Raw genomic sequence first — 25,000 nt, forward strand, 5'->3', positions numbered from 1 at the left:
CTCCTTTAAGCGTGTTCTTAAGTCAATAGATAATCCAAATAGAATGATATCGTGTTTTGAAAAATATTCAAAGTTGGCCCAAGCCTTTCAAGATCAAGAATCAAATTTAATCTCACTTACAACATGAACATTTGCTGCCTCTTGCAATTACCCAGGCAATACTCTGATATGGGCCAGGCGCCAAAACAGCATCCTGTGCTATTTCAACTCCAATCCCCGGGACAGAGACAAAAATTCGGACCGACTCCAAGTGCCCCTTAAGGCGGTCGAACCCAGATTCAGCCAGATCCACACCAGACCGGGCCAGAAAACTGAACCTAATGGGCAGGCAGCGAAACAAAAAAACAAAAAACAAAAAAGGCCTTGCTTACGTTGCTGTGGTTCTAGCCAGGCTTTGCCGCAGTCCTGCATAAAACATGATTAATTCCTGGCCGGGTAATTTATGTAGGCACATAATTCACAGCGGGACACATTTCGCTAGAGAGTTCAGGCCATGGCCCGGCCGAATGCGGTCGCCACTTAAATGCACCACTAAAAATAGCACATGCACACACTCAGGCGAGTGCGAGTGTCGATCATATGCTTACTATATGCTAAAAATAAAAGGCCATGGCCAGCCGAGTCGGGCCGAAACCAAAGCCGAAACCAAAGCCAAAACCAAAGCCAAAACCAAAGCCAAAACCAAAACCAAGCCTTGTGGCGACGACGGCATCGTTGCTCACATTTGATTTAAATTGAAGCCAAAGCCGGAGAATAGGTCCGGACCGAAGTCAAGATCTGGGCTATATGTATGGTCTCTGACCGCGGAGCTGACAATATCATTAAATATTTATGACGTCGCAGCTGAGCACGGCCAGAGCCTAATCCCTAATTAACTCTGTGCGCTCAGTCTGCGTACTTAGCTGGAAAAACTGTCAAGTTCGTTGCCTAAGTCTTTTGTTTTTGTCCCCTCCGAATGGTACGCCATAAGAAATTTCAAATATTCTACCTAATTCATATCGAGCTTATATCTTTTGAATTTCCTGGGAACAAGCTTAGCGTTCGATTTCGCATAGAGTAGCAGGCCCTAAGTGAGTCGTAAGTTGTGGCTCCCTTCCTGGAGCTGCCGGTATTGGCAGCTTGACATGATTACGATGCAACCCACTGCAATGCTATTTGTTATCTTTATGCGCTGCCTGCTGTCACTCGGGGCGCACTTCCTCCTCGATGGCGATGCAGAATTGAGCATGAATTGAGCCTTTGCATGCGCCAGTGACAAACGATGATGCTTCCGTGCTCATCTCTCCATCGGATCTGCCCAATCCCCCCGTCGAAGACCCATCCAGATTGGCATAAATTCTGGGCAACATGCGAGGAGGCTGAAGGGGGCGATTTGTGCCACAGCCCGCTGGCTTTCATTTCTAATTTTTGCATTTGGTCCATGGCTACCGATCGGCCTGGAGTCGCGATCCCTGGCCGGCGATGTTTTAGCGCATTTTATTGCTTTATTTGAGAGTTTGGCATTGCAACGCTTGTCAATTTTACAACTTTATAGAGGAGAGCTCTTATCGTTTGCATATTTATGCATGATCTCCGTTCGATAGCCGGCACATAGCCTCCCCGCACCACCAGCCCAATCCGATTCTTATGCCGATTCCCGATCCTATTCCCGGGGCCATTGGCCATGTCTCTTAATATTTTTGACATATTGGCCAGAACCGAGTCAGAGCCAGAGCCAGAGCTAGAGCCAGAGCCTTGGCCATAAGTCTGGGCCCTGGCCGAGAAGCCTCTTATTGTTGTCCGCTCCTTCCACAGAAATTTTCACAGAAAGGAAACGGCAACAACAACGAGAACAATCTCAAAGAAACCCAGCTCGAGTCGCCTTGAGTCCGCTTTCAGTGTCTGCGTTGCCTTTTCGCATTTGAATTGCAAATCCTATTATGACTTGTGAAATTATAATTTTTCTAGTTGCCTGACTGAGGTCCCCTGCCTCTCCCCGCTTCCCGCTCCCTGCTCCCCCATATCCGTGGGTAGGTTCAAGTCCAGGGCCCATGTCCATGTCCAGTCATAACCGCAGAAGGTTCAATAGCATGAATTATGCATATGCAGACGGTTTCTTTTGGTTTCGTTTCGTTTCGTTTCGGGAAAATCACAAGCACACGCATCCACATGCACTTAGTTATGATAACGTTGCACATTTCTGACTTCTCAGACTCCTAGACAGAAACAGAGACGCAGCCTCAGACTCGAGCTCTTCATATTTGTTTTGGCCAGCAATAACGCCCCAAAAGAACAGCATCCGCAGCAAACACTGAAAGAAATCTTCGACCGATTTACCTTAAGGTGAGCCAAATGTAGTTAAAATTTTACATTAGACACAATTTGAAATTTGTAAGAATATAACATACCAAATTATGAAATTTTGTATGAAAGTGATAATGTGAATTATGTCGACAATATCCACAAAGAAACTTAACGAAAATATGTAAAAAACTCCCGCAATTAAGTGGCTTTTAAGGGTCAGAGCTATATTTTTAAAGCTTACGAACCATTACGGATCCTCAATTCTGTCACACAGGTTTCTAAAAAGTTTTTTTTATTGCTCAATGAATTCCAGGAAAGTATCCTGCTGAGTAATCAATAAAACTTATTATGCAAAACTCTTTATTTTTCGTAGAAATAAAAATTTAATTTCTGTCTGAAAAATGTTTTGATTTATTAACGAATTGCGTTATGAACATTACATTAGTACTGAAAATTCTATAGAGTGGCCATATCGTTTATTATTTTATAATGCTATAAAGGTTTCCATTTAGCAAGTTTAATGTACATCTTAAAGTAAGAGGCTATAAATTTCAATAAAGAAAAAAATTATCATAACTATATTTTTATGTTCGGAAAAGTTTTTTCGCTTTAACGTTATAATAATAATAAAAATAAATATTCATGGCAATCGCCTTGTTAACTTACAAATTGGTGACCCTCATTTCTCCCAGTGCCGAGCGTATGCTTTATGCGTAGCAGCTGCTGGCAGCATAGATGGAGATGGAGTTGGAGATGGAGACGACTCTGACGACGCCCCCTCTTTTGGGCTGCTACCGCAAAACTCGGGCCGCAGCTCTTTTGGCCTTAACTCGGACTGAAGCTCGGACTGAAGATGCAACTGGTGCTGGTGCTGGTGGTGCTGTTGCTGGTGCTGATGCTGATTCTGGGCTGCTTTACTGCAGCAGGCTTTGCTGACAGAACAAAGAAGTCGTCCATTTGTAATTGTTGTTCCTGATGCTGTTTGGCTGTTTTCGTTGCTGTTGCAATAAGGGCAGCACAGACGTGGCCAAGGATTACCGAAGCAACGCACATCCCCGTACCTACACCCATACCCATACCCATACCCATAGCCGAACCCAAACCCGAACCCAAGCCCATACCCATACCCAAACCCAGAGCCAGGGCTATATACAACCATCTGTAGACTCGTACATTTGTTAAGGCAGTCAGACTGCACAGGCTTGCATATCTTTTATGACTTTTGACTTGACTTTGACTTTGCCTCCCCGGCCAGGTGAAGTTGAATGACCCCAATGACTTGGCTTCGTTCGGCTAGGGTCCAAAAAATCCGTGGTCAAGGCTGACCAGTTAAAGGTTACAGGGTCTGGAAAAAAAAACCCATCGCGTTTTCATAAATATGTAGAATATTTTTTTAAAACGCGCAACCATTAAAAGTTAATCTAATTTCGAAATGATGAGCATTCCCAGGCAATTATGGAAATCTACTCTGCAAGCCATTGGCTAGATGGCGTGGGCTAGCTACTGCAATTTAGTTGGGCAGTCCACGACTACAGTACAAATTAGATGTCAGTGAACAACTCAACTTGAACTTGTCTTGGGCATAGGTTCGTATTGAAGACTGTGCCTCGAACCGGCATGACATTACCCCAATGCCAGCGTAAATTTGCAAATTAGCCGCAGACAACAAAAGAATTATATATGCATTATATAATGCCAAACAAGCTAACGCAAGTGCCCAGAGTCGGAGCCTAGGCCAAAGTCGAATCAATTTGTTGCAGTCCAGGTCTCCAAGGTAAAACGGAAATGGGACCTGGTCCTCAGAGGCACTCGTAGCGGGCAAGCAGCCCTCTGTGTTCTCATCATTAACATTGTCCCGGTCAAATCCAGGTATGCAGATGAGGCTAAGCCCCCAACGAGACCCGGCCAACAGGCGAAACATGCGTACTTACGTCTCTGACTATTTGTTTCACGAATTCGCGGCGCATTTTACTCGGAAAATAAACAAGGGGCTTTAAATTAAGTTTGATGAATTTGAGATACCCTTTCGATAAACATGGGTTCTTAAGAAAAAATTAAAAAAAAAAGAAATATCTGACGTTCCTAAAAATAGTCTGATTTGTAAAATGTTGTTAGCCAAAATCAAAGGTTTTCTAATTATTAGAAATTATTTATCCACTTAAAACACTTTCACAAGCAACAGCATATTCCTCCTGTAGCCAAGTGAATAAGTTTTCATGCCTATCCAATGGCCTAGGTGTGCCTGGTCTCTAACCAGCAGAGGCATTCTGTCCGTCGGTCCAAACAAGGCAAAAGGCATGTCCATCCTTCCTATCGTAACAAGAGCAATTTGTTCTAATGCGCCATGGCAGCGGCAGCTGCTGGAGATGGCGAGGCTGAAGGAGCTGGAGTGCCTGACTTGCAGTTGCGCCGGGTGGCGTGGAGGAGCCAGAAGATGTGGATGTGGCAGTGGCAGTGGCAGTGGCAGTGGGAGCAGCAGTAACCGAGTTAGCTGAGATTGCAAAAAGGGCAGCCACTGAACACGCAATGGCCAGAACAAATGTAGACATTAAGCTGCTGCCCAGGCCAAGGGATCGCATAGGATCGGGAGGAATGGGATGCGATGGGATGGGAGATTGGCGGTGATTGCAACTGCAGCTTCAGGTGACAGACACGCAATGGCCGGGTCCAGAGAAAAATCCCAGCCTGGGCCTGGTTATCATAAAATCATAACTATATTTGATACATAAAATTTTACATACATCTGCCGGCCAAACAAATAGCACCCCCACAAACCGATTCATTTCGGTTGACACTAACGGTCGCGTCAATAAATTCGCTGGCGAAATTTCATTAATTGCCTGCGGTGGGTGGAAGGTGGTGGTGGTGGTGGTGGTCTGGAGGTAGGTGGCGCGGGCAGGTGCCACAACGCCTGCTGATGCCACCGCAGCCCGGGTTCGATGCTTAGTTCGCATGCAGCGCGCTGTTTGCCATAAAAAATATTTGCCGCCTTAATGTGAGTGGCTTATAAATTTGTGCACAAGCCCAGCCATTTATGGCCATCGGGCAGGGACCCATGGGGCACTTGCACCTAACTGTTTATGTGGTTAGATGCCTGCCTGTTTGGGTGTGTCTGGGTGTTTGTGTGTGGCTCGATGCTTTTTTGGCTGCATTCAAATATGGAATGCAGCATCCAGTCGGACATGGCTTGGAATTCTTCAGATGAGCCTCTAAGGTCAGGATCGCCCCAGCCCATTCATTGGCATCGAAAATGATTGACAAACATCACACAAGAGCTACAACTCCTCAAATGTATTTAAATCAGTTCAATTTACTATGCTTACTTACATAGCCAGGGTGCAAAGACAATAACATTTTCTTCTATTTTTTTCTAAAATTATTTATTATAAAATCTGAAAAGATTTGACACCCGCTGTTCAACGGTAACATAAACCTGGTTTTGTTTAATTATATTAGGTGAGAAATTTCATTGTCCATTTGTTTCTAAACAATTATAATCTAAAACTGTAGTCGAAAAGGTTCCTTCGTTAAATTATATAAAACTGACAATTGCAAAATTAACATCCGAAACTCCTAAAACGAATCTTAGCTACGAAATTCAAATGTTACAATAACAAACATTAATATTTTAATATTTGACACGACCCAGCAAAATATTCAAAATTCGTACACTAATTATCTCATTTCTTTGGGATTTCAGTAGTATCCACCGCCAAACACTCGGTAAGAATCGCCTTAAACAAGATTGCCTTTTTCAAGTTATACCACCAGAAATTAAAATTGCAACGAAAATCCTCATGGCGCATTAGAAAAATAAAACAAGTTTCCGCCTTCGGCAATGGAAATCAAATACAAAGCATAGTTGTTTATGGGTTTTAATTTATTCCATTACTTGAGGTGCGTATTTTGATTTACATTTCATTTATTTGGTTGTACACTTTGGATTTGCACTCTTTACACATTTTCTTGTACATTTTCGAGTAAGCCAAAGGAAAAAAGGTTAGGAAAGACAAACGGCAACTAAATGCATTAAGCTTATTCGTTAATATGCATGGCCACATTGATTTAAATTATACTTGAGCTGATAGATAATTCTTTTGCTCTGGCAAGACTTAATATAAATAACATATTTGTGGGGCTTAATCCGATCGTGTTAAACTTATTATTATATAAATTATTGCATCGAAATTCGTTCTTAAGTCTAAACTCCTTCAATAGGAAATTGAGATATACAAACTAACACATTCATTTTTTATATAACTTTCTTTTTGGTAGCAGCAAAATATGGACTAAAGTAAGGTAAGTCATCAAAATGATCAGTACTACAAAGTATGTTTCTTTGGGTTAAATTATTTGGTTGGGTTTCGTTCTGCAACTTTGGGTAACTAAACACTAAACTAAATGGCAAGAACTAGTTCTACAAATCCTCTTCTATGGCACAATTGCATTTTGCGTTGGCTAGCAACTCCTGAATTCTACTTCTGCTTCATATACATGGTGGCAATCTTGTCGAGAATCGTGTCGATGGACAGCAGTTCTTCGTTGAATTTCTTCATTGTAGGTGCAGGCACAATCCACTTGAGGAACTCCTCCACATTCAGCCGCAGTCTGGCCAAAGGCGTCAGCTTGGCGTCATCGTGCGTGGTTCGCTGAGCCAGCTTTAGGGATGCAATGATCACATTGTCGATCAGACGCTTCTCGTAACCCAACTGGCGCAGCTTCTGGGCCGAGCTAATCTTCTTCAGTACCACGGCCATGTTGAATCGAATGGTGGACAGGACGACAACATCTTCAGACTGACTTCCCGATGACTCGTCTCCTCCTGCAGGACACTTGGCACAATGCTCAGCATGCGCCTGCAGTTCAACCTTGACCTTGAAAAACTCGTGGCAGCCCTCGCACATGTACGGCTTCTGCTGTTTGTGTATCTTCTTCATGTGGTTCTTTAGATGCGCCAGCTGGGAGAAAGCCACCTCGTCCTCGCACAGCTGGCAGCGAAAGGGTTTTTCGCCCGTGTGCTTGCGGATGTGCAGCTTTAGTACGCTCGAATGGGCAAAGGTCTGGTGGCAAATCTATCGGGGAGAGAGTTATAAGCTATAGCTGCTCCCAAGCAAATCCCCATGCAACTCACTCTACACTGGTAGGGCCGTTCGCCCGTGTGCATCCGCATGTGGACATTGTACTGGCTCTTCTGGGTGAAATACGTGTTGCACACCTCGCACACGTGCGTCTTCACGGCTGCGTGTTTCTGCATGTGCGTGGCCAGATCCTCGTCTGGTTCGATCGTCTTGTGGCAGAACTCGCACTCGAACTGCGTCAGCTTGTGGTGCTCCTGGTTGATGTGGGCTCGCAGGGCCAGCTCGTTGGCAAACTGGCTCTCACAGATTCCGCACCGGTGCTCCATGCCCTGTTCGTGTCGCTCCATGTGCACCCGCAGATTGGCGTTGGTCGAGAAGCTGGCCGAGCACCTGGTGCAGTTGAACTGCTGGATGCTCGTCTTGTGGTGCGAAACCATGTGCTGCTGTAGCTGGAATTGGATTTTTTTTTTTAAATTACAAAGGGAGTAACTTGGTTCTTAATTAATATGTAAGAGGTTTTCTATAATTAAAAGAAAGAAATTTATTAATTTAATGTAAAAGGCGGAATATTTTTTATTTGTTTGTAACTAAATCAAACTCTTAAACAGCTTTTAAGATGACAATACTTTTATGGAAACAATCCAAAAAAAAAAAACAAAAGTTATAATCAAAATTATAAAAATGCCTACAAAATATATACCTTTTTTGATACTAACCTGACCACCCCGGGCAAATTTTTTGTCACATAGGGCGCACGGATACGGCTTCTCGCCCGAGTGCAGACGCATATGAAGGCGCAGGCGCTCCTTGAGGGCGAAAGTCTTGGGGCACTGCGAGCAGGAGAACTGCTTCCGGTGCTCATGGGCGGTGGTGATGTGGTTCTTGAGGTTCACCGCCTGGCGGTAGCTCTTGCCGCAATCCTTGCATTTGTGCGGCCGTTCGTCCGAGTGGATGAGCATGTGACGCTGCAGATCGGTCTTGCCGCCGAACTCCTTGGAGCAGTGGCTGCAGACATGGTGCTTCCGCTTCACTGACTCCCCCTTGCGGGCGGACTTCTTCGGCGGCGGTTGCACGTAGTCGGAATCCTTTGAGTCCTGCTCGGCACCGTCCTCCTCCTCCACCTCCGTACAGGCATCCCGCTGGCTGGCGAGGCTGCTCTTCCGCCGCTTGATCGTTAGGGCAGGGCCTGGAGAAGATTCCCTCGCCGCCGGCGGCGAGGATAGCGAGATGCCGCTGTCCGTGAGCAGGGAGACCGCATCCTCCTTGGACACACTGCGACGGCTGCGTACCATTGGTTTGTTTTTGTTGTTATTATTCACTTTGTGTGACTATGTATGTTTTTTGGGGACCTCTTCCTGGGGGACACCGGCACCAGCTGCGATTCGCTTTACTTCTAGGGTTAATGTTCTGTTCTACGTATTTTATGATTTTCTGATTTTTTGGTTTTTTGTTTTACTACTTTTAGGATAGTTCCCATACACCTTTGGTTTGGATTAGTTTAGATGGGCTGCAAAAGAGTTAAGAACTGTTTAATTGCTCCACTCGCAATGCGCCACGTTCCGTAGCAGGCGGAGAATCAAAAACACAGACAGAAATAGTAACAGTAGGTGAGGCCGAAACAGAAACAAAAAGAGAAACAGCAACGAAACAGAACAGAACCTCCAGCTGTGTCAATAGTGATAAGACCTATGCACAGAGAAAATATCACCAAAATTGTCTATTAAATTCGGATATTGCAAATCGAAAAATTCTCGACACAACACGTTATCAACACTGTGCTTTAAGTAAACTGCATATTTGCAATATGTGACCATATGATAAGTTTCTTGTTATTTTGGAAAAATGCGCATCTAAGCGTAAAAATAAATTAATGTATTAAAAGTGTAAAAGATTATCATATCACTTAAAAAACTTTACTAAAGAAAATAAAAAAAATACATAACATATGATTTTTATTTCATCACGTATTATTGTTATTGTTTTATATCAACAAGTTATCTGTAAGAGTGCGTGTGAAAGTGATCACCCGTTTTTTTACTGTGTAGAAGCTAGGAGCTGCCTTTGCTTTGAATTTGATCGCTTTATCATTTGGCATTTCCAGCGAACGCAAGCTTCCACAAATTTTCCCAGTTTGTTGTCTTAATCTTTTGTTTGAGCGGGAAGGAGATGGAGCTAGCGACTGATAAGATCCCATAAAGGCAACCACTGATAAGCAATCCGGCTGTACGATAAGGCAACACACTCACAAACACACAAGCACCTACCCGAGGAGCTATAGATAGATATATAGAGATATGTACAGCAGTGCAACCTGAGCGATCCGGAGTCGTCTGTTCTCCGAGGCAGCGGAGTTTCCAATGAAAAGCGAGCACAAAGAAAATGCAACTGGAAGAGAGCCGATGACCCTGGACTACGACGAACATCTGGCAAACAGATTGGGAACCCTCCGAGCCCTCCGAGCCCAGCCCACCCCCTCGGCCCTGAAGCAGGGTTAATGGTTCATTAGAGCCGCACCCGCAGAAGCTGAAAACTAAAACTCACTTAAACAACACAACAGCCGTCGACCAAACTGTTGAAAAAGCGAATTAAAGCTAGAATCCGGAGCTGGGAATCGAAACTGAAAGAGAACGGGGCAAAAAGCACGAACGGCAGCGAAAATCAGACACAAAAAGCGAAAATAAAGAAGTGAATACATAACAGCAGTTTTGTAATGCAAAATAGGCGGGGTAATGGCTGGCAGGGGGAGGGGGGGCTGGAGTGGGTGTGGGCGTTAAGGCGTTAGGGGGTTGAAGAGAGGGGAGGGGTCCGTTGAAGTCTTTCGTATTGGGTACACAAAACTCGACGAGTTCACAGTTTTCGGGGTCTTGCAACCGATTGTTAGTAATTAATGCCAGCACCGCAACAAAGTTACATACGATCTTAACAGTCTATACATACAGATGCTACACATTGGACATAGAAGTCCCACAATTCCATCACCGAAAACATTTAACGCGTGAACTTACCCTCGCAATCATCGGGAATCCCGTAAAGCCTTCGATCCGCGGGAACCACTCATCATCCCAAATTGGACACACCTTGATTTCCTCTACATTCTGCAGCCAGGAACGAATTGGGTTTATTTGTTTATAATTTCAACGCCCCCTCGTTATGGGTACATACTTTTTGCATACCGCTAGCATGCAGTTTGCCTAGGTTTTCTGGGGTGAATCCATCGTACTATTCAAGATTTATTCTGAGTACCCCATAGGTTTACCTATCCAAGTTCCTCGGTGTTTTATTTAACCAAATAAATAACAGTTTACGGTGGTTTTTTCGTTGTTGTTCTTAATCTTAGGGATGTGTATTCGCCCAGTGATGGTCACACCTATAACTCTTTTTCTGCACGGCTAGAGATGGGAGCGTGATGCGGAATCGCTAATTACAGGTGAGAACGGGAGTAAAACAACATATATAAACATTTTTTTAGTTTTCGAAGCATATTGACGAGCTTATTAGTAAGGAAAAATGTAAAGATGAGCTTATCTTCGTTATTCCTGAACCTTCAAAAAAAAAGAAGAACACAAGAACATTATATATAGTTTATAAATCTCTCATAACTTTTGGAGTCACACTCATGCACCGATGTCTTATTATTTTTCCACATTTTTAGTTTTTTTATTTTATAACGGTTTTAATTGTTAAGCTATGAATGAGTTTTAACGATATATTACACGTGCAATATTTTGCTGAACGGGACCACTTTTGTTGACACCTTTGCGACTGTGTGGCAACGCCAAGTGCCGCTATGTGGATCTGGCATCACTGATTCTGAAACACGCGCAAGCTAAATATTTAAGACATGGAAAATTGTAGTTAACAAAGGTTTATATTAAAATATTCTGCTTAAATAAACCTTACTAACTTACACGTTAACCCGCACTACCTCCATTGAAAGGATTTACCAAACATAGAGGACAAAACCGACACAAGGTAAAGTGTGCGTTTTTGGCACTCCTCTGAACGGATTCCACAACAATCACAATCTATTATTTGCAGCTAACATGGCTGGAGTACTCTTCGAGGACATATTTAACGTGAAGGACATGGATCCGGAGGGCAAGAAGTTCGACCGTGTGTCCCGCCTGCACTGCGAGTCCGAGTCCTTCAAGATGGACCTCATCCTGGACATCAACTCGTGGCTGTATCCCATGGAGCTGGGCGACAAGTTCCGCCTGGTTCTGGCCACCACGCTGCGCGAGGACGGCTGTCCGGATAGCGGCGAATACAACCCCATGGAGCACGAGGGTACGCGGGCGGACAGCTTCGAGTACGTGATGTATGGCAAGATCTACCGGATCGAAGGCGACGAGGCGCACAACGAGGCCTCCCGGCTCTCCGCCTATGTGTCCTTCGGCGGCCTGCTGATGCGACTGCAAGGAGACGCCAACAATCTGCACGGCTTCGAGGTAGACCAGCACATGTACCTGCTGATGAAGCGGCTGGCCTTCTGAGTTTCTTATCTACTTATTTCCGTTCGCAAATTAGACATAAACAACAAACTTTATTTACAACGTATGTATAACATTGGTGCACTCTGCTCTGGGTCAGAATGGTGAATGGTGTGCTCTAGTGCCTGGACGGGCGTCTCAATGGTGCATTCACTATCAGGCGAGATGGCTGCGGGCGGAAGGGAATGCGGCGATCCACGAAGGGCAAAGCCAGCGGAGTCGATTGAAACACGGGAGTTCCTTTGATCGCATTCACAATCTTGGCGGGAGTGGGACGTGGACGAGCCGTGAGCTTGGCAGGGCGACGCTGCGGAGTTTGTAGAACTGGACGCAGCGGCCGGAATGCAGACAGACGGTTCAGGAGCGGTAGAACATACTGGGCTTGTGGTGGCAGCGGCAGACTGGCCAAATTTATAATAGCTGCACTTTGTGGCAAGGAGTTCGAGCTATCATCATTGGCTGGCTGATCTGGGGGTCCGTAGGTCTGATCGGGAGGACCGTATGTCTGATCGGGAGGACCGTATGTCTGATCGGGAGGACCGTATGTCTGATCCGGTGGTCCGTAAACCTCGGCTGGCTCTTCCACCACCGCAGGCGGTCCGTAAGTTTCCGCTGGAGGTCCATAAGTTTCATCAGGTTGAGGGAATTCCACCGCCTCCTCCGTGGGCAGCTCGAATGGCGGATCCGGCACCAGTCCAGCTGGAGGATACGGTGCCAGCTCCTGCCTCTGCAGGATCAGGGGCAGGGATCTACCCCGCGCGGGTCCTGGGAACCTCAGATGATTCGCTTCAACTCCATTCAGGCAGAGAATGGAACAAAAAGCGAGGCCGACGAGAGAACCAATTGGATAACCAAACATTTTGATGTGCTAGCGTGAACTGCTGCATGGTGTGGCATAGTGGCGCCTATAAATACCCACTAGGGATGGCCTTGGGGACTGCCCAATGAATTGGCCCAAAGAAACCACGAGGCCGATGACTTTTAAGGCAGGTCCCCAATATTACGTGCCCATTGCGGTGATGACTAAAGCTGGTGTAAGCGCTGCATGTTATGAAAACGTAGTTAGATTTCGGTGTTATTTTATATTTAAATAACAAATTAATTATTTATAAATATACATTTTTTTCGTATTACCACTAACCATACAATATGTTGTATGGTTAGTGGTATTACTAAGATTAAGGTAAACGGTTTCCTTCTACAGCTGAAAACAGTAGATTTCGATCTCATCAAGTCTTCCAAAGCTTTTCTAAGTGAATAATTTCATATTTGTTATGCTATGAAAAACTACTATCAACACCTGAACAAAAAGTTTTCCATCAACAAACTTTGACTACATGTTTAACTACTATTGTTTAAATATTTAAGAACATTTTAAAATTTTTGTTCTCTCATATAATTTAATTTTTTTTATATTTCTTAAAAAAATATAAAATGTACTTTACAAAAATGGTTGTGTCAAAAATTTTTTTTCGAGGAAATACAATATTTTAATATTTCTTTAACAACAATTCATTTGCAGTCAATAAATATAAAACGGTAGATTTATTTGAGTATATGTATTTCTAGAATGTTATTGTAATGGAAAAAATGGGATTTTTAATTATTTCAATTTGTAGTCTCTAATAATTGATTAACAAAATGTATTATTTCGGTAACATTAAATAATTTGACAATGCTTGTCTTAACGATTTAATTGTGAGCTTTAAGTCGCCAAATAATAAATTCTAGTCTTTTGATTTCTAGAAACACTATTTGAAGTCTACCAACTTCTACGCAGGATCAGTCGCTGGGGAACGGGCTGTCGGTAACGCCGTCCTTGAGGGAATCGCTGGTAGAGGCGGGCGTTCTGGGCAGGCTGAGGCTGATCCAGACTGCTGGCCACGACGATCACTGTGCCATCCTCATCCACCACCAACTGGGGCACATCCTCCTCAGCGTCCGCATCTGCGGGCTGCAGCTTGGCACCATCCACTGACTCTTCCTCAGTTTCGGGAATATCATCGGTCTCGATGGGATTCTCGGGCTGTGGCTCCGGCTCGGATTCGGGCACTGGCACGGAATCGGCCTCAGGTGGTCCATAAGTGTTGTCTGGTGGTCCGTAGGTGTTATCCGGGGGTCCATAGGTGTTATCCGGGGGTCCATAGGTGTTATCCGGTGGCAGGTATGTGTTCTCCGGCTTGGCGGTCGAGCTGGGCAGATCGAAGGGAACACTGGGCGTGATACCCGCCTCTGGATAACCCGTGGGCGAAGGACTTGGTGGAGCCTCCTCCTGACGGGCTGAAAATCTCCGGCGGAGAGGTTCTGCTGAACTCAGAGCCAGCAGGCTCAGGACAAGAATAGCAATTGATGCAGAGCTGGGTTTGAACATTTTCGCGGTTGTAGGGCTTCTGTTCTGATTTCCCAATTCGACTTGGCTTATTTATAGTCCCAAGCAACCGGATCGAGTTTTGCTATAATTTATGCTCGTCACTTTCAGTTTTTAGGCTCTTGTTCCCGGTAAAGCTTTGATTATGTTGCGCTGATCGGCGCTGATGTGCCCGATACGTGACCTTTTTTCGAAATTAAATGGCCAATGCTATGATTTCGAATATGCTTCCCCTTCCCTTCCATGGGATCATTCATTAACACTCGATTTGGGCTTTGGGGTCGCTGTGAACATTTGAGATTGTTTGTTCTTGGATCTTGGGTTCTTGGCAGTTCATAATTTCGTTTGACAAGTTTTGTATTCATGTGAAACAAAATAGGCTATGAAAAATCAATTGAGCTTGCAGTTTAATAGACACGTTCCATCCATAAGCATATTCATAGCTAAATTCAGGGTCTTTGAAATTAAAGATGTGCCAAGTGCTAAAAATATTATTTAATAATTGTTCGTCTTTTGCTGTTTGACCATTTTTAACGTATATTAATATTAAAATACTTTAAGAAGAACCTCCTATCTATATGATTTAATTTACAAGTTATAATTGATGTCGATTTGAAACCTCATACACTGATATAAAAATGGAATAGTAGAAATAAATATCTGACTATTGAATTCAAAATTGTACACTTAATATTTAAATTAAATATTAAATCATAATAATGATTTAAAATTAAATACTTTTATTAATGCTGAAAATATAAGTTTTGAAATAGTTGCTATTTGATTTAAATACATTTTATTCAATCTAAATGTGGTTTAGATTTAAATACAATTTTCAGATATTAAAATCAATTCCAAAAATATTTAAATGAATTTTTTTTTTGAAAAATTTTATTTTTTTAAATAACTAAAAATCGCAATTAATGAAAATCAAAGGGGAAATATTTTAATTTAGTACAAAATATTTGGATTCACAAAGTTTTTTTTTCAGCAATATACTAAAAAAAAGGCTTAAACTAAATTAAATATTTTTACAAAATATAATATTATTGTCATAGATTTTGCGGAGTAATACCACTTATTTGGTTGGTATTCTTTTTTATTTGTTTCATTTACAAATTTTTTTACTGCACTAAACATGTAAACATTACATCCAGGGTCTTGTGGATGGGCAATGGTAGAGAAATAATGGCGTTGTGCAGAATCGTGAGACGGTACGGTCTTGATTTTAGTCTACATGATTTATTTCTTATTCTTGCATAGTGCAATAAGTTTCACGTGAATCGTAGTGCTATTTATTGTGACATTTTATAGTAAAAGTGTTTATTGAAAAAGTCAAATATTATTGTTATCAGCTTCAACTGCAAAGCCAGTTTACCAACTTTTACCAACCCTCCTCATTACTAGTTAGTCTCTACATAAAAACTGATCTTTTAATATATTTAACAACAAATCGATTATTTATTTAGCAACAGATTTAAATATGTGTATCCTAATGTTTCGATTCCATCCATATGTTAACAAAGGCGATGGACCCACTTTAGATGGTATAGACCAGCACTGGTCGGGAGCGAATGATCTGGGCGGATCGCAACTTCTCCGGAACGGGACGGCGGCTGCGGAGGCGTCCATTACGGGGCTGGATCAGACTTGCGGGAACGGGCTCGGCAGCATCCAGAGGGGCCTGCTCAACAGGGACATCGTCAGCTGGGGGTCCATAGGTGTTATCAGGCTCGGCAGGAGGTCCATAGGTGTTGTCCGGGGGTCCGTAGGTGTTGTCCGGCTCAGCTGGCGGTCCGTAGGTCAGGTCAGGCTGAGCTTCGGTCTCCGTGGGCAGGTCGAAGGGCACTTCCGGAGTCACTCCGGCCGGCGGATAGGGAGCCGAGGCCGGAGTGGGCGCAATATCCACAGCGGGATCGGCCGGAGCAGCCTGGTCCTCTGGAACTTGCTCTTGTCTAGCAAACTGCAGCCGAGAGGATCGGCCACGGAACCGTGCAGGTTCCGCCAGAGAAACGGCAGCAACGGCTGCGATCAGGAGCAGGGAGCTGGTGAACTTGTAGGCCATGTTGAGCTGGTGTGGAACTGTCTTAGAATGTTGTCAGCAACTGGAAGCCGCGGCACTTTTATACACCGAAGTTTTTTGGCCACTCATATTTGGCACACCGAGGGACACCCTTTCGATGGCCTATGGACGTGACAATATTTAGTCAAGGGCCCATGTCTTAGCCATAACCATAGGCCGTCAATTATAACCCAGGGGTACTTAACTTTGACACTTAACTTGGCCCCACAGCGCATAAGCAATGGGGTGGACATGTCGAAGCCAAGCGCTATCAATAAAATGTATGTATGCATATAAGAAACACCGAAATACTTATTAAGCTATCTGGTTTAGATATTAATCTCTAAAAATTGTATGTCATTTACAAAATTGTATCATGTTCTATTTTTGTATTCCCTTTTTAATACATTGAAAATGTGTTTTAGCTTAAAGAAATTTGGTCAGAGAAAGCAAGTGTGAAATGTTTTCTATTTAATTAAAAAAAAAAACTATATAAAATTGTGAGTTAATAATACAGTATATAAAACTAAATGTGCTTTTTGTCTAAGGTCCACCCAAATAGGCATATCGAAAACTAGTGCTAGAGTTTAGACAACACTTTAAATTCCACTCCACTGTGCGGCGCCTGCTTGACATACGCATTGATGGCTTTCAAATCGCGTCGCTCTGCTTAAAATGCACGGCGTCGTGGGGCAGGCTAGAATCGCTGACCACTGTCCGCCGATCGGCAGGGCCACCACCATCGGTGTTTTGTGGGTATAAAAGTTAAAGCTCCATATACGACAGCTAACATAACACCACTGCAAGTCCCACGATCATGGCACGTCATCAGCTTCTCAGTTCGCTCCCTCTTCTGCTGGCCATCTGGGCCGTGTCTTGTACGGCACAGGCTCCACTCCGGCGGACTCAGCGCCTGCGTCCGGTGGCATTCGCCCGGCAGGAGGTGGCTCCCACACCCTATCCCTCGGCTGCCGAACTGAAGCCTGCCGCCGAACAGCCCGCTCTGACCTACGGACCTCCCGAGGATGTGGATACGGACGCCTTGCCGTCGGAGCAGGAGCCGCCGGTAGACAACTTTGAGCCCAGCCCAGAGACCGAAGAGGTGGACACCGAGGAGGGCTCCCTGGAGGCTACCACGCCATCCTCCGCTCCCGCTCGCCTGCGCAGCCGCCAGAGATTGGCCAAGCTGCAGCTGGCCAAGCCCAAGCGCCTGCGCCAACGCATCGCTCGCCTGGAGGAGCTGCCCGTGGATGAAGTAGTGGCTCCAGTGTCTCCAGTGGCTCCTGTGGCCCAGATTCCCGCAGTTCCCACGCCCCAGTTCTACTACGTCGGAGCGGGACAGCAGCCCTACTACCTGGCCTACAACGCTGCTCCACAGCAATTTGGCTGGTAGACAATAGTTAAATGTTTTTCATTTGTCCACTTTTCTGTTTGAACTTGTTTTTGTCGTTGAAAATATATATTTGGTAATAGAAAATTGTATATTAATTTTTAAACCATTGCAAGGGGAATTGTAAATACACTTAAGTGAAGGAGACATTTCCGACCCAATACAGGGTTCTTAATCAGCAACATTATGGTCTATGAGAGTCGTTTTAGCCATGTCCGACTGTCCGTCTGTCTTTTTATACGCAAGCTTAAAACTGAGAGTTTAAAGCCATCTGGATAAAACATTCCCAAAACTCTTTATTTTACAGCAGGTAATATAAAAGTCGGAAACAGACCGATCGGAAGTCCGTAATTTTTAAAAATAAAACCTCGCTGTTAAGGTAACACTACTGCACTGTTCAAAATTCAACAACAAAATACGCGGTATCGTATGTTACAGTCAATAATGAATAAATAAATTTGAATTAATCTCCCAGAAAATATATTTGCTCATCTAAATGTGTCCGCTTTCAAGTGCTGTATTTTGCAAACCTCTAACCGCTTTGCTCATTTGAGGACAACGCTTAAAGTTTTCTACAAACCACCAACCTATTGCAACTCATTGGCCATAACAATAGCTTTGGCAATACCCATTGTGGGGCACCAACTCCTTTTCAGACTCCTTTGCATATCCGCCCTCACATGTGAACTGCTTTGGCAACGTTTGAAGGGTTTCTTGTTCTCGTCTTAGTGCATATTTTGCCAGGTCTTTTGTGAAACTTTCTTTCCTTTCAATGCATATGTAATGCCTTCCTTTTATTTTAAACTGAAGTGGCTGGCTCACGATTTTAATGATTTGCTAAGCCATTTTTAGAGAACTATTTTTAAAAGGACCATGCTGTTAAAATATCTAAATACCGCCAAAACATATCGACATATTTATTATGTTCATATATTTGGGCAACTATGAAGGACTATATTTATTTTATTATTATTATTTGAATATAGACAAAAGGGACAGTCAAATTTGTCCAATCTTTCTACATAAAAACAATTTTGTTTTTTTTTATGATTGGCCTTGGGTTTAACCTTAAACCTAAACCTTTACCTTTACCTAAACTTAACCTTTACCAAAATAGTGCAAAACGACTATATCCTAGAGCTTATTTTTTTCAAATTTGACAAAGCTGTTTACAGAATAATTTTAAGTTTTTCTTTCCAGAAATTGGTTTAAGTTTTTTTTTCAGTTGTGCCCTTTTGTTGTAAAGTCCATATAAACTATTGTTTGATCACCCTTAGAATCCACAGGATAGGGTGTTAAAACAGAATTTTCAGCTTCGATGGCTTATTTTAGAAGCCTAGACAAGATGAAAACTATTTTTGAGGAAGCCGTGGTATATTCAGTGTACACCATATTTATGTCAAGCATTGAAATTTAGTTATACCTTTATTAAACAAATCAGTTATTCTTAACAAACTGCTACTGCATAGTTTTCGGCTGCAAAAGTTTTGGAATTGATAACTGAGCTCAACTTAATCGAGTTGACTTTCTAACGCCCAACGCAATTTTTTTGAGTTACATCAGAAGGTTGTGAGCCTCAGAATAAAAACAAAAAAAACTAAGTTTATACCTATTTTAATTTATTAAAGCCGCAATTCTGATATAATAAATAAGTATTACATCTATAAGTATATATTTAAATACATAGTATTTAATATATTTTTCCGGCTGTCTCTAAGGAAGCTTTAAGTTGTAGTCGTCCGACTTTAATAATATTAAAACCGTATTTCTGTGGTAGTAAACCTCTACCACTGTGTCTCTTTCATTGCGATGCTAACTTTTGACTGAAATTATAACGCTATATGCAAACATTGCCGGTGGCATTTAAAAAATTACGATTATAATAATTGTTTTGATAAGCTCAAAAATTCCAATGACGCACAAAGAACTATTAAAAGTTGGACGCGACCAGTATTTCGGTGTCAAATTATGTCCGAATGGTCTCAAAAGTAGGGTAAACTCAAATTTTTTGAATTACGACAAAAAATATTCAAGTACGAATCATTCAATCCCAAAGTTCTACATTTAAGAATGAACGTTATCAGTCCAAGAAGGTACGAAAGTTATTGGTTTGACTACGAAAAATTCTTTATGCAAGTATAAAAGTTTCTTAATTTAAGTTGTTCAAGTGAACAAGTGTTTAAACATTACACACAAAACTCGTCTAAATCATTGCTTCTTGTTATTTGTGTACAGCTTGATAGACATCGGGCAAAGTCTCATTTGATTAATTGTAAAATGAGCTCTCAGTTTTTAATAGTGCGAAGTTATGATGTTTACTTTTTTTTCCTATGCAAGGTGATTAACTCTTAGAAAAAAGTGATTCCAGCGAAAATATATATAATTTTTTTTACCTTAAACAAATATGCCAAAACTCTGAAATAACATTATTTTAAAAGGCGGAAAGAAGGACGGATCGTCGTGATGCTGAATCCAAATATTTAAGAACCTCAAAAGACAAAATGTCCAAAATTACCAAAATGGTTAAAAAAATAGGAAGAAATTCAATTTCTACGAAATCGATTTATAACATTTTATTATGTACTAAAATTGACAAACCATTTCCAATGTGTCAATATTACCTTAAATGAAGGAATATTGATTAAATGTTAATAATTTGGTAGTCATAAACTATGATACCAAATCGACATTTTGGATCCATAATCCATAATTTAGAACTAAAATTGTAGTTAATTTGCTCATTTTTGGGCTTACTACATGGGAAATAGTCCCCTCTTATTCTGGGTATAGTTACTAAGTCTGAAACGCTTCCATTCGATTTCTCTAGAGTGCTCTGATCATGTCGCGATCATTTATAGCAAGTGCAGCTCGTTTTCAAATTATATTGCTTTAAATATCCCCTCTCAATTGATTAACTAAAACTGAAAGCTCTATAGGCATCGGACAAAGGCTAAGATTAATTTGATTATCATGTTTTCATTAAGTAAGTCAATAATAATAAATCAAGCTTATCAATACTGAGTTCATATTTCTTGTCAGGGTTATGTCAAGACATACACTCGTTAAAATATAATGTATTCTTTATAAAAACAAATAAATAATTTCACATTAATGTAAGGACTAATCTAAGCGAAGATTGATGTTTTTAACCGCGGAAGAAAGAACCCCGCGTCTCCAAAGCGCCCACATTAGGCCTGGAACTATTCCGATGGGCTTCTATGGCCTGGTAGTTTATGAACCAGAAGGGCTGGTTTTCGACGGGCAGCGTGCTCAAGTAGTTAACCCACTCCCGATCACCATGGGCATCGACGGGGAGCTCGCTGAGAACGGGGGCCACTGTGGTGGTGGAACTAGTGGTCGTGGAACCAATGGTCGTGGAACCAGTGGTCGTGGAACTAGCGGTTGGGTTTGTGGAATCAGGTGCACCAAATCGGTTGGCCACTGTTGGAGAACCCTCCAAATCGGTGGTACTAATGGGTAGCACCAGGGGAACTCCAACTGGCGGTTTCTGGGGTGTTCCGTAGGGTAGATTAATCAGAGCAGGCTTCTGTGAACTCTCCTCTCCGAATCTGGTAGCTATAGACACTCCGGTTATATTCTCCACAGCTGTGTTTTGAGTTGCGTGGTATTTGTCCTTCTGGCTCAGTCCACCTGGTGGTCTCAAACCCGCAAAAGAGGGTCTCTGGGCCTGGATGGTTTCCAAAAGAGTCATGGTGATGATAGCCGCAGCACAAATAAATTTGAACATTTTTGCAAAGCGAATTTCACTTTTTCTATACGAATTTCACTCGCGATGTTAACTGGTCTGATCTTCTGCGACAACTGAGAAGAGACAGCTTATAAGATTATTTAAATAAGTTTCTCTCTCTGCTCGATCATTGCTTTTCTTTGTGTCCGATGACAAAGTACACAGAAAAAAATGTGTAATATTTAATTATCAATTCAATGATTTACATATTATAAATTTCTGACTTGGTATTAAATTTAATTTGTCAAAGTGCTAAAATAATTATTTTGATTATTAAAATTGAAAAATTCTAATTAAGAAACATTTAAAATGTTATTTTTTTTTTTTTTGCCAATCAATTTTGATGAAATGCTTGATTAAATGCTTGGATCTTTCATATACCGCTTTTTAATTCGTGGGAACTTTGTGGTCATTGTTTTTATTCAAAGAACTGCAGTTCTCCCTTAACATTAGGCATTTTTAAACTTCCAAACCTTGTTAATACACTAACTTTCGAGCTGTAAAACTACTTGAATTTTAGTGACAATGGGAATATAAAATTGAGTTGTATTAGTAGCCCTCTAACAGTTTTACTTACCTTCGCACACTTTTAAACTTATTGTGTATTTACATATATTATTAATTTGAATAATTTGACAATTAATGAATAATGTAATTGGTTAATCATATGCATTGAAATTCTATGCATTCATAACCATATTATCTTAGAATAGAAATTTCCACTTAATTATTTATAAAACTTAGGAAATATGTTTTAAATTTCTACGCCGATTTGTCACTGCCAGTTTAATGTTAAGTATTGCGAGTACCAAAATGAACAAATTCGAGAAAAAGTTTATAGTTTCTTACAATATAAACTTCTCAGTTCTAAAAATAAACATTTTTTTTTTAAATTTATTAACAAAACTTATGAAATATGTTTTAAATTGCATTTTTTTTTACTTTGAGCCGAGGAGTAAGAGTATTTCATATTCGCAAGTATGATCCAGACAGGTTAATTTGCGGTTTGGGCAATCCCAGAAGCTTTTGCATCGTCATCGCATTGTGAAGCGTGCGTCCTAAAAACCGGTTTCTGGTATTCCCCTTTACCCACGCTCCCCATATAAGCCATCTTGATCGAATTCGCAAGAAACTTTGTTTTTGGGCGCGTCTAGTGAGTTTGTTTACGTTTCAAAGTGACTCACAGCCTGCCAGAAAAAGAACGTTCTCAATGTCTATCTCAAAACATGATTTATTTGCTTCAGAATTTAATCGGGAAAGGTTTTCGTGAGTGTGTCTGTGTGTTCAGGTGGGAAAAATGTGCGCGTGTGTATTTATGTCGACATCGTGACTCCGTTGAATCGTCATGGGTTTTTGTTTTGAGTCGGCTACTGAAATACGAAAACAAACAATTAGTAAATATTGCAAGTTTTTGTTTAATTTCCCTTTTAAAAAGTTGGTCTAGATTTCAAAGATCTGCAAATCATAATTATTTTAAAAATCTAAAGAGTTATACTAAATACAATAAAAAAAAAAAAAATTACAGCAGCCTTGCTTCACAAAAAATTGTTAATAAATTGTAAATTAATTTAATCTTTTATAATCTAATCAGTAAGACAGACATTTTTTCTTGACCTATCACTTTTCTCGGCGTGTTGATTTTATATAATCACTTACTTGGCATTTCGTCTAGAAACGTCGCACGGTGGAGCGGGCAGCGCTCAACTTGGCCGGACGGGCGGCAGCGGAAGCAGCTCGACGATAGGAAACTGGCTGGGCGATTCTCCGGTAATTGGCCGCCCGCCTGGCAGCCACCAAGCGAGCCTGCTGCTCGGCCGGAATGTCGGCGGCGGCGGGCAGATCGTTTCCGGTCACGTCCGGAGGGCCGTAGACCTCGTCGGGAACGCTGTTGGGCGCGGCATCGGGCGGTCCGTAAACGGCGTCTGGAGTGGGTTCGGCGGCCGAAGGAGCTGCCGCCTCATCGAAGGGCACTTCCGGCTTCAGCTCGTCCGCCGAGGGATAGGGCGTCACGGCATCCGGCGATGCTCCTCCGTCTGCGGGAGCCAGCTCCTGGCGAGCGGAATACCGCGAGCGTCCGCGGCTCAAACGCTGCGAATAGCGCTGCTGCTGGGCCTCGGAAAGGGCCAAAAAGGCTAGAGCCGCCACCACGAGGACAACTTGGATTTTGGCCATTTTGGAGTTGATGTGATGGAAGTGTAGCTGCGGGAAGACTGAACCAGCGACTGATGATTTGGGGAGGTTCCCTGGGCGCTTTTATAGGTAGGACTTGGATGGGCAGCTGTTTAGTGTGCGCTGCGTGGACCCAATGTAGGCATCCTTTTTTGGACCTATGCTCTGACGTCGGCACTCTGCTTTAGTCTCGGTGCCCACGATCGGCGGTGTCTGCGGCGTCTTTATGCGCCTCCGACGTGACCAGAAAGAACTAGCAGATGCAGAAGTCCGCGGTTCCGCCAGCAATCAGTCCAAAATCGGGGAGAGTGCTCCACCTCGATGGGTCCAATCGCTCAACATTTAAACGCTCTTAATGTGACAGCAGATGGAATTATTGGTTGGTCGTAAATTTATCGTGAAGTTAAAGGATATTGGGATCTTGGAATTTGAGAAATTTGGTTTCGAGAATAACTTAATTCAACCAATCCTATTTTATCAGCGGACATTGGATTATATTTAAACTTCTTTAATACCAACCTGCAACTGCCAACGTAAAATTTCCACTTACAAAGATTTCGAGTAGGAGAACATTGTTGTTCTTGAAATTCATTCAAATTTACGTTTGTTTTAAGTCGATTGCCATTTGCTAAGTTTTAGGAGATTTTGACCTTTTATGTAACATGAATAATAACATGTCCAAATCATTTTTAGGTAAAATCCATGTATCAACGGTTTTTAAAAAAGTGTACATATTTATGTTATTTATGTGAACAAAGACATACTTGGCTTCTAAGCTTCTTATAAATTATTTTATAAGCACACAAGTTTGCCAAAGCTAACATTTGATTTAAATTTGCTAGTTATTTTAGAAAAAAATTCAAAAGGAAGTACGTTAACATTTTGAATGCAAAGTATTTTCTTAAGTTTTAATTTTAATCAAATTTAAAAATATTTATTGTTAACAAATTTATTACACATTTTTTTAACAGCAGTTATTTTATATTCATTTTTGAAGTGTGTAAAGCTATTTGAACATTATAATTTTTGTAACTTGTAACAAAATACGTAAATAAGCTTGGAAATACATAAACTAATCCAAACGATTAAGCTCCCATTAATATAATCCATTATCTCGCACCTGTTAACTATATTAAATCACCATAAGTTCGTTTCATGTAATGACGTGACTCAAAACAATCGTTTGACGAATGGGCCTTTTGACCTTGGTGTTCACCTCAACGCCGAATCGTTGATCGCATAAATATCGATTATAAGCGTTTAATCAAAAATTCTAACACTCAAACTGACAATTCCAGCATAATGCAATTGACAATAGTGGTCGATGTCGACTTGGCTTCGTTTTCGCTTTCAATTGGTTGGGAATTGGGCTGCGTGTCACGTACGAAACGCATTTAATTTTCACAGAACAT

At 42.0% G+C, this 25,000-nt stretch overlaps 8 protein-coding genes across 9 annotated transcripts; 2 read left to right on the forward strand and 6 right to left on the reverse strand.

Annotated features, from left to right (window-relative positions):
* Window positions 1-6,142: 6,142 nt before the first annotated feature.
* LOC108143263 (zinc finger protein OZF) lies at window positions 6,143-10,728 on the reverse strand. Of its 2 annotated transcripts, XM_017267576.2 has the most exons (5): window positions 10,524-10,728; window positions 10,367-10,456; window positions 8,078-8,868; window positions 7,415-7,810; window positions 6,143-7,355 (listed from the first exon to the last, which is right to left on the reverse strand). In XM_017267576.2, exons 3-5 carry the CDS (start codon window positions 8,651-8,653, stop codon window positions 6,759-6,761), a joined length of 1,569 nt encoding a protein of 522 aa, XP_017123065.1. In that variant the 5' UTR covers window positions 8,654-8,868; window positions 10,367-10,456; window positions 10,524-10,728; the 3' UTR covers window positions 6,143-6,758. The 2 variants fall into 2 exon arrangements, with proteins under 2 accessions (XP_017123065.1, XP_041564075.1); XM_041708141.1 differs by having other exon boundaries at window positions 10,367-10,728.
* A 418-nt stretch (window positions 10,729-11,146) lies between these two features.
* LOC108143278 (DNA-directed RNA polymerases I, II, and III subunit RPABC3) lies at window positions 11,147-11,918 on the forward strand. The gene is made up of 2 exons (XM_017267594.2): window positions 11,147-11,333; window positions 11,400-11,918. Exon 2 carries the CDS (start codon window positions 11,405-11,407, stop codon window positions 11,852-11,854), a length of 450 nt encoding a protein of 149 aa, XP_017123083.1. The 5' UTR covers window positions 11,147-11,333; window positions 11,400-11,404; the 3' UTR covers window positions 11,855-11,918.
* LOC108143277 (extensin) lies at window positions 11,885-12,749 on the reverse strand. The gene has a single exon (XM_017267593.2). The coding sequence runs from the start codon at window positions 12,708-12,710 to the stop codon at window positions 11,970-11,972; it is 741 nt and encodes a 246-aa protein (XP_017123082.1). The 5' UTR covers window positions 12,711-12,749; the 3' UTR covers window positions 11,885-11,969.
* A 617-nt stretch (window positions 12,750-13,366) lies between these two features.
* On the reverse strand, window positions 13,367-14,255 carry LOC108143161 (mucin-7). Its single transcript, XM_017267408.2, has one exon. It carries the CDS (start codon window positions 14,220-14,222, stop codon window positions 13,614-13,616), a length of 609 nt encoding a protein of 202 aa, XP_017122897.1. The 5' UTR covers window positions 14,223-14,255; the 3' UTR covers window positions 13,367-13,613.
* A 1,186-nt stretch (window positions 14,256-15,441) lies between these two features.
* On the reverse strand, window positions 15,442-16,326 carry LOC108143163 (fibrous sheath CABYR-binding protein). The gene has a single exon (XM_017267409.2). It carries the CDS (start codon window positions 16,282-16,284, stop codon window positions 15,760-15,762), a length of 525 nt encoding a protein of 174 aa, XP_017122898.1. The 5' UTR covers window positions 16,285-16,326; the 3' UTR covers window positions 15,442-15,759.
* Window positions 16,327-17,062: 736 nt separating this feature from the next.
* On the forward strand, window positions 17,063-17,674 carry LOC108143157 (titin). Its single transcript, XM_017267404.2, has one exon. It carries the CDS (start codon window positions 17,099-17,101, stop codon window positions 17,672-17,674), a length of 576 nt encoding a protein of 191 aa, XP_017122893.1. The 5' UTR covers window positions 17,063-17,098.
* A 3,055-nt stretch (window positions 17,675-20,729) lies between these two features.
* LOC108143273 lies at window positions 20,730-21,485 on the reverse strand. The gene has a single exon (XM_017267588.2). It carries the CDS (start codon window positions 21,417-21,419, stop codon window positions 20,817-20,819), a length of 603 nt encoding a protein of 200 aa, XP_017123077.1. The 5' UTR covers window positions 21,420-21,485; the 3' UTR covers window positions 20,730-20,816.
* A 1,147-nt stretch (window positions 21,486-22,632) lies between these two features.
* LOC108143147 lies at window positions 22,633-23,657 on the reverse strand. The gene is made up of 2 exons (XM_017267393.2): window positions 23,076-23,657; window positions 22,633-22,789 (listed from the first exon to the last, which is right to left on the reverse strand). Exon 1 carries the CDS (start codon window positions 23,589-23,591, stop codon window positions 23,088-23,090), a length of 504 nt encoding a protein of 167 aa, XP_017122882.1. The 5' UTR covers window positions 23,592-23,657; the 3' UTR covers window positions 22,633-22,789; window positions 23,076-23,087.
* Between the last annotated feature and the right edge of the window lie 1,343 nt (window positions 23,658-25,000).

The sequence above is a fragment of the Drosophila elegans genome, unplaced genomic scaffold, assembly GCF_018152505.1.
Source record: "Drosophila elegans isolate 14027-0461.03 unplaced genomic scaffold, ASM1815250v1 contig_208, whole genome shotgun sequence".
Classification (NCBI taxonomy): domain Eukaryota; kingdom Metazoa; phylum Arthropoda; class Insecta; order Diptera; family Drosophilidae; genus Drosophila; species Drosophila elegans.